This window comes from Rhinopithecus bieti, unplaced genomic scaffold, assembly GCF_001698545.2.
Source record: "Rhinopithecus bieti isolate Rb0 unplaced genomic scaffold, ASM169854v2 scaffold_1599, whole genome shotgun sequence".
NCBI lineage: Eukaryota > Metazoa > Chordata > Mammalia > Primates > Cercopithecidae > Rhinopithecus > Rhinopithecus bieti.
Genome location: NW_016804139.1, coordinates 5,277,755 through 5,286,605, shown reverse-complemented (window position 1 = coordinate 5,286,605; position 8,851 = coordinate 5,277,755). Strand labels below are relative to the sequence as shown.

General features: G+C 39.3%; 1 protein-coding gene across 2 annotated transcripts in view; it reads left to right on the top strand.

The window, feature by feature from the left end:
* SLIT2 (slit guidance ligand 2) overlaps positions 1-8,851 on the top strand; it is a 388,117-nt gene that overhangs the window by 367,953 nt on the left and 11,313 nt on the right. For both annotated transcript variants that reach the window (XM_017866816.1, XM_017866814.1), the window contains one exon: positions 5,945-6,099. In XM_017866816.1, the coding sequence (XP_017722305.1) occupies positions 5,945-6,099 (155 nt within the window). The remainder of the gene's footprint in view (positions 1-5,944; positions 6,100-8,851) is intronic.

The window sequence follows — 8,851 nt, the reverse complement described above, 5'->3', positions numbered from 1 at the left end:
TTTTTTTTTTTTTGAGACAGAGTCTCGCTCTGTCGCCCAGGCTGGAGTGCAGTGGGTGATCTCTGCTCACTGCAAGCTCCGCCTCCCAGGTTCACGCCATTCTCCTGCCTCAGCCTCCCGAGTAGCTGGGACTACAGGCGCCCGCCACCACGCCTGGCTATTTTTTGTATTTTTAGTAGAGACAGAGTTTCACCATGTTAGCCAGGATGGTCTCCATCTCCTGACCTTGTGATCCGCCCACCTCAGCCTCTCAAAGTGCTGGGATTACAGGCGTGAGCTACCACGCCCGGCCTACATAGATATCTGTAATCTCATTTGGCTTCCCATTCCTTTTGACTAAAGAGATATGCAAGAATATTTTTTAGTATCAGTCTCACTTCACCGGTGAAGTGTCATCAGGCCACAGATACCAAAATGAGATGACCAGTTGAGTTTGGTTTCCAGTTCCTATTCCAAAGCGTGGAATATGCCACTAGATACTTCAATTTTAATTTTTTTTTGAAATGGAATCTTGCTCTGTCACCCAGGCTAGAGAGCCGTGGCACAATATCGGCTCACTGCAACCTCCACCTCTCAGGCTCAAGCAATTCTCCTGTCTCAGCCTCCAGAGTAGCTGGGATTACAGGCATGTGCCACCATGCCCAGCTAATTTTTGTATTTTTACTAGAGACAGAGTTTCACCATCTTGGCCAGGCTGGACTGGAACTCCTGACCTCATGATACACTGGCCTTGGCCTCCCAAAGTGCTGGAATTACAGGCGTTAGCCACTGCACCCAGCCCAGATACTTTAAAATTTTAAGGCAAGAAGTTGGAGCACACATAAGGAAAAACAATCTGTTTGTTAAACTACAGAAATACATTATGTTTATCATTGTGAATGTGTTGTGTGTAAGCAAAGTAGAGAAAGAAAATCAGAGACATTTTAAAACCCCTCTTTTAGGCCCCAAAGTTCTGAATTATTTTTCTGTAGCAGACCACAGACAGTGGGGTAACTGCTTTGTTTTCATGTATCCACTTCCGGTATATAAATTCAAGAAAACAAATCTCAAGAAATAGGTGAGCGTAGTAAAACTAAACCTCATAGTAATAGTAATAACTGCAATTCAAATTCCCAGTGGAAAGGCTCAAAGTTAAGTGGTTCGCTTGTAGTTTTTGTGAGTCTTAAAATATATTGTTCCCTAGGGAGTGGTGAGAGAGCGTTTATCAATACTTACCAGAACCCAGAAGGATGCCATGCGTTGCATGTGGGTACGTAGGAGACAGCTGCTACAGACTGAAAAGTGGATTATGGCTTTATAGCTCAGGCAGTCTTACAATGTAGCAACTAGTGTGTTGATCACTGCTTTCATTTTATTTTATTTTATTTTATTTTATTTATTTATTTTTTGAGACAGAGTTTCACTTTGTTGCCCAGGCTGGACTGCAGTGGCACTGTCTCAGCTCACTGCAACCTCTGCCTCCCGGGTTCAAGCAATCCTCGTGCCTCAGCCTCCTGTGCAGCTGGGATTACAGGCGCCCACCACCATGCCAGGCTGATTTTGTTTGTAATTTAGTAGAGACAAGGTTTCACCATATTGCCCAGGCTGGTCGCGAACTCCTGAGCTCAAGCCATCTGCCCATCTGGGCCTCCCAAAGTGCTAGGATTACAGGTGTGAGCCACCGCTCCTGGCCCACTGCTTTAATTTTAAATGAATGTGTAGACAAAGGATTCCTGGACATCCCCCAGTTTATCTCATGCTAGAAAAGACAGCATGAAACACCAAATTAGAATGTTATTAACTCTGAAAAATTCTCTTTAGGTCCCATGTGTAAAATATCATCTTAAAAAACAAATTGGCCAGTCGTGGTGGTTTACATCTGTAATCTCAGCACTTTGGGAGGCAAAGCCAGGAAGATCACCTGAGACCAGCCTGGGAAACACAGCAAGACCCTATCTCTACAGAAAAATTTACAAAGTAGCTGGGCATGGTGGCATGCAGCTGTGGCCCTAGCTGCTTAGGAAGCTGAGGCAGCAGGATCACTTGAGTCCAGGAGGCTGAGGCTGCAGTGAGTCATAATTATGTCACCGTACTCCAGCCTGGCTGACAGAGCAAGACTGTCTAAAAAAAGAAGGAATCTAAAATCATGAACTTTACTATGCTTACCTGTTAAAAGGTCAAGATGAGACTTCATTTAATTTCAGGGAGATATAAATGGAATTAATCTCAGTGATAAGTCTTGTGAAGTTCTGGTGTGATCAGATTAGACATTTAAAGCTTTTAGGGAGAGAAAAGTATAGTCAGTCTGAATCCCACTCATAATTGTGAAAATAAAATCCAACTCAGGGCCGGGCGCGGTGGCTCAAGCCTGTAATCCCAGCACTTTGGGAGGCCGAGACGGGCGGATCATGAGGTCAGGAGATCGAGACCATCCTGGCTAATACGGTGAAACCCCGTCTCTACTAAAAAATACAAAAATCTAACCGGGCGAGGTGGCGGGCGCCTGTAGTCCCAGCTACTCGGGAAGCTGAGGCAGGAGAATGGCTCAAACCCGGGAGGCGGAGCTTGCAGTGAGCTGAGAGCCGGCCACTGCACTCCAGCCTGGGCGACAGAGCGAGACTCCGTCTCAAAAAAAAAAAAAAAAAAAAAAAAAAATCCAACTCAGTTTTTAAATCCATATAATCTCTATGCATTCTTCAAAGTCTCATTGTGAGATTATTACTTTTATTAACAATTCAGTGTTTTTTAGTAAATGAATCAAGTTTTGCTATCATACAAAGTTATTTACTATAGAACTTTATAATTCCCAGGCTATTTGGGACAGAAATTATATATTAAAAGCTTGTTAGTGGTGAAAACACATGCCATTTGTCTAGGAATAGGTATTCCTCAGGTTTTCGATTATAAAAGTAGTACATAATAATTAAGAGCACATACACTTGAGCCAGACAACCTGGCTTCAGAACTGTTTAGCCACTAACTAGATGTGTCACCTTGGATGTCCTAAGTGCCCACCTCTTGTTGTGAAGCTTACATGAGGTAATACTTGTAAAGTTCTTAGTACCTGGCCCTTAGTATGTGATATATAATCCTTTGCTCTTATTTTTTGCACTTCTCTTAAAAGGAAGAAAAATCACCTAAGGTCACACTAACCAAAGATAACATGTCTAATGAGAGCTAGGACAAGCTGAGCAAGATTTATCTCTCAGCATTATCCTTCACGATACTGCCACTGAAAATTCCAACTATGTTTTACAAAATGAATTTTCAGAGGTCTTGTCTTAAACGTGCTTGAAGCGTAATGATTATCTATAGATATCATCTAGGAGTATTGCTAAAAACAACTGATGTATGTTATTCCTAATACATCTCCCTTATATTTACTTACCATATATTTTCAGAAATAAATAATATATGGCCAGTACTTTAAATTAGCTTACAATTAGCAAGAGTTTAAGACATGTACTTCAAAAAAGAATAAAAAGGAACAGAGGAGGGAATAAAAGAGCAATAAGTAAAGTGAGTTGATGATGAAACTACCTACCTCCCAGTTCCAGCTGCATCCGGGTGTTTAAAACTGTAAAGTGTGTTAACTTAAACCATACAATTGTACTGCATCAGACACCGTCATTGATGATGACATGCCTGAACTGACTGTCTAAGACCAATATGTGACCAAGAATCCATTCCTTGGTAATATATGCATCTTTTCTTTGCAATTTTAAAGAGAAAATGGGGACCTCATTATTAATATTTATTAAGGTTGATGTTGATAGGACATCCATATAAAACTACTTGGAAACTTGTGTGTAACCTCAAAGTAAAAAGGAATTGGCTTCTACTCTCTCTATGTCTGTCTTTATTTTAATGTTTTACTTTAAAACTTTTAGTAACTTGAATAAGATATGCCCCCAAAGAAGTTATTACATTTCTGCCAGGCTTTAATATTATCGTACAATTAATATTTAAAATAAAGCTAAATTAAATTCTTTCATCAAGAAGATTCAGAAATAGGGTTGAATTATTTGTATCATGATGATCGTGGTTGGGTGGGGGGCCGATATGATAGTGATGGTGATACTAATATCTAACATTCATTTTTGCTATGCTGGGTATCTTTCAGTCATTTTACATAGTCCTCAAATTAACCATGGAAGGCAGAAATATTTATTAGCATTTACTGAAGAGAAAACTGAAATATATTAGTAATAAAGTAACTTATCTAAATCAAACACTTCATAAATGCAAGACCAGGATTCAAATCCAGGATTATCTGACTACAGAGTCTATATGCTTAACCATTAGCTGACGTTACTACTTGGCATACCCTCTTAGGAGAGAGTCATATTTAAAACCACTAATGGATGGTGTGCAACTTTACTTAGAAAATAATTTTCTGATCTATTTTTTCCTCTGCCAATTGTATTGATGTTAAGTGTTAGGATAACTAAAAGTGTAAAAGGCAAAAATATTGATTGACATATCTAACATTTAATTTTATAAAGTTGTTATCTGAGACAGGCTATCAAAGATTCCTGCACACGTGGACTCTTCTAACCACTTAAACAGAAAGAATGTCAAATGTTTTCACATTTCTGCAGAATGATTTCTCTTGTTCTCAAATCAAAAAAAGCGTTCTATTATCTATCAGCATACAATGGAATATGATTAGACTCCAGTGGTGAAAGCCATGCAGAAATATGTTAATGCATTTTTCTATCATTCCTTAGACTTTGCCATTTTACAGATTTAAATATCAGTGCCCAGAAGTTTAATCAGTCATCTTGCATACAGAGTATTAAGTATTCACATTTAGTAATAAGCGATCACATGCTCCCATGTTTCCATGTTGGAGCCTTTTTCAGTCTCTTCAGTATCCCAGCATGTTAGATCTTTAATCATCACCATTAACTTTTTGATCCCAACTTCCGTTATGCCATATTTTTCCTGTATAGCGAAAGGTAAGTATGTTCTTAACACCTCACTGTGTATTGGTCCTATTTCTTCTTTGTTCCTGTTTCATTGGTCTGGTTTGCTTTTTTGCCTGCTGTCACACCAGAGTTAGGTATGCAACTACACTTTAAAAACCATGTAACACATATTTACTAATTATACTCAACTTCATCTTATTTGTTAATTCTCATTTTCCATTTACCTTTCTTCATCTTTTTGTTCTTATTCACTTCATCAATTTCTATAGGCCCTTCCAAGGTTTTTAGAAGGTGACAGTAATAATTGTTAGACCTGGCCCTTGAAAATTATAGAAAAGAATCTAGAGAGCCATTGTCATTGCAGTATTTCCTAGATATCACTATGTTAAGCATTTTATATAATCTGTTATTCCCATGTCTCCACTGAGCATAGATATCTTCTTCACAGTAATATCAGTTGATGAAAATGCACAGAAAGTAAGAGGATATTATTAACCAATTTCAAAAAGTACTGAGATCCCACCAAGTTGGTTCTCCTTGCATTTGTGTGTATGTTTGATTCTGATAAGTCATAATATACAGTTTATTTAAGAGCAGAAGCCAGCAGTTGCCTAAGGTCAGTGTGTTAGAGTGTTTTTAACACAGGCCTAGGTTCCCTGTCTTTTCAGTACAATTTGAAGTAATAGTATCTCGGCAAATGGAACTTTTATGGCAGTTAAAAGCAAATGTATAAATTATCCTTTGGAATTGCTACATGTTGAGAGAATGTGGCTGGATGATGATGAAATCCAGTTATTTCTACTTCTCATCATAAAAGAACAAACTTATTTTGTATTCAGTTCCTGAGAAGCTGAAATCAATCACATCTCCTTGAAAATACCTATTTTTGAAAAAAGTTCAACTACTGGTCTTTATTTTCAGTAGTGTTAGATTGCCATCTCATTTCCCAAGGAGTGCTTATTAACGTTTGTATTTTAACTGCCTTGCTTTAAAAGAAAAGGGAAGAATCCGCCATTTTTTTTTTTCCATTGTAGTGTGGAGACAATCAATGATGGAAACTTCCACATCGTGGAACTACTCGCCCTGGATCAGAGTCTCTCTCTGTCCGTGGATGGTGGGAGCCCCAAAATCATCACCAACTTGTCAAAGCAGTCCACTCTGAATTTTGACTCTCCACTCTATGTAGGAGGTAAGCTGTTTTCCAAGTTCAGTTGGTCCTCAAACCCTGTGATTCTCATCATGGATGAATTCTGAAGTTTATTAACCCTAGTGCATCAGTATTTGTCATTGACCAATAGTGATCAATCATTGAAAGATGGATGGCAAAGACAGAACAGAAAGATCTCTAGGTGGGTATTAAGGGATCATTTTATAATCACATCTCTGGTTCTAAGTAAATGTGTCATCTGGGTAGAGAAGGACATTAATTAATATTTCTTTTGTATCAATCACATGCTGGGTGATTTATACATTATATAATTTAATCTTATATTTGATCTGGTCTATGGAAAAGGAAAGTTGGTTAGAGGTTAAATCATACAATCAAGAAATGATAAAACAAGCTCAATGCAAACTGGGGAGTAGATGAGCCCACTCCAGCCCCCTTAAGGAGGCAAACCCTATCAGCTCAGTCGAATGTCACCATGCTGGAGCTTCTAGTTGCTAATTCGTGTGGATGACAGGATAAGTATCACTGTAATCCAGTGACTGAATGAATGAATGAACAAATTAAATATACAAATTGTATTGGAATAACAAGAAATAGTTCTGTTCCACTAAGACCTTAAGGTGAATGAACAAGAGAAAGGGTTGGAAAGGTAGGTTAGGACTTGAAATCATAGAGTGAAGACCCTGGGCTTTATTTTTAAGTGTAAAGAAGGCAGATCAGTGAATAAATGAGGGACAGAAATATAAGCAAAGTTCTGTAGGAGCCCATCGGAGAGGACCTGCAGAGGAGGGAGGTCCCAATCTTGCCTCTATTTGGAGGAACAAAAATAAACTGGAGGCATAGAATTTCAAAATTCTAGTAAAGGAGCAAGAAAGCAGTTAATGCTGAATTGAGAAGCATTGGATTAAATTATGTTGAATTTATTTGAATTGACTGATAAAACTAACTTACAGATGAATAAGTAAAAGCTTTGAACAGGTTAGTGTACAATTCCATCACCATGACAGATATTTTCATGAGTTTCACATCATTTTCTGAAAAATAATGACCTGTGCTACACCATTATCTCAACCACTCAGAGCCTTCTTTTTAGTGCCTCTAAGTCTAGGGCATTTCTGTTTTAATAATTTCAGTAGTAGACAATCTTAACACTTTGACAGAGTTGGATTGTTTTAGAAACAGTTCGAAGTCTTTGATTCAATTCTGTAAATATTTATTGAGTACTTAACCACATACTAGGAACTAAGTAAATGGATACATAAAGGATACAAAGTTGAAGAAGCAAAGTCCATTCTACTCCCTAAAAAGTCAGGAATGCAGAGGCATCTTCAAGTAACTATAATGCATTATCAATAAAGTATTGCATAGTGAGTCTACTCAGCAAGTTGACTGATCTAATTGCTTCACAGTGGAGAGTCTCATTACAAAGCAAGTCGTCCATTCTTGCCAACATTCCAGGTAACAGGTTGCTTTTAGGTGGGTGAAGCCAAGTCACAAGTGTACCTTTGATTTGAGACAACATAAATTATATTTATTGAGTCCATGCTATGTGCCCAACACAGTGCTCGTTTTATAGCCTTAATCTGCAGAGACCTTAGGAAATAGATATGATTTTCTCTGTTTTGTATTCCCTGAAGAGCAATCTCAAGGATTTTATATAACTTGGCCAAGTTCACAAAGGTATTATGTAGTAGACACCTCATTGAAGTCCAGGTCCGCCTGACTCCAGAGCCACCTGCATTGCCATTCACTTCTTAACATAAAGCAGAGAAAGGGAGCAAACCTAAGTGTTGTGGCCTTTGTTGTTTATTCATGGACTTTTCATTCACTTGATTTTATTATGCTTCCATTAGAATCCACTTCATTAAACCTTTCAAAGCCCCTTTAGAATGTAGTACAAAACACATTTTAAAAATACAGGGGGCTGGGCATGGTGGCTCACACCTATAATCTCAGCACTTTGGGAGGCTGAGGAGGGAGGATCATGTGAGCCCGGGAGGCTGAGACTGCAGTGAGCCATGACTGCACCATTGCAGTACAGTCTGGGAAACAGAGCCAGACACTATCTCAAGAAAAAAAAGAAAATACAGGATGAGACTGTTTAAGTCAGAACATTCCTTCTCCCCGAGTCCCCAGCCCACAAAAAAAAAAAAAAAAAAAGAGGAAAAAAAGTTTTAAACTCCAAAATGGAAAGTATTTATCCTTCTGAAGGTCGAGGGCCTGGAAGAATTCAAACAGCACCTCTGTGCACCCAGGCCTCAAGGAAACCACTTTCATCCCAGTCCCACTGCCAGAGATCACCATGGGCCCACTTTCTCCCTGCTTACAGTGCAGTCTCAAGGGTGACTCAGATTTTCAAAGCACAAGGAACCTGTAAGACCACAGCCTTGAATGCTGTATGGCAAAGGCATGAGAAGCAGAGGGAGAAAAGGAGAGCGAGGTGACTAGGTTCCCTTTCAAAATGGTGACTACAGCCGGGTGTGGTGGCTCACACCTGTAATCCCAGCACTTTGGGGCCGAGGCGGGCGGATCACGAGGTCAGGAGATCGAGACCATCCTGGTTAACACGGCGAAACCTCGTCTCTAGTAAAAATACAAAAAATTAGCCAGGCGTGGTGGCAGGCGCCTGTAGTCCCAGCTACTCGGGAGGCTGAGGCAGGAGAATGACATGAACCCGGTAGGTGGAGCTTGCAGTAAGCTGAGATCGCGCCACTGCACTCCAGCCTGGGCTACAATGGGAGACTCTATCTCAATATATATATATATATATATA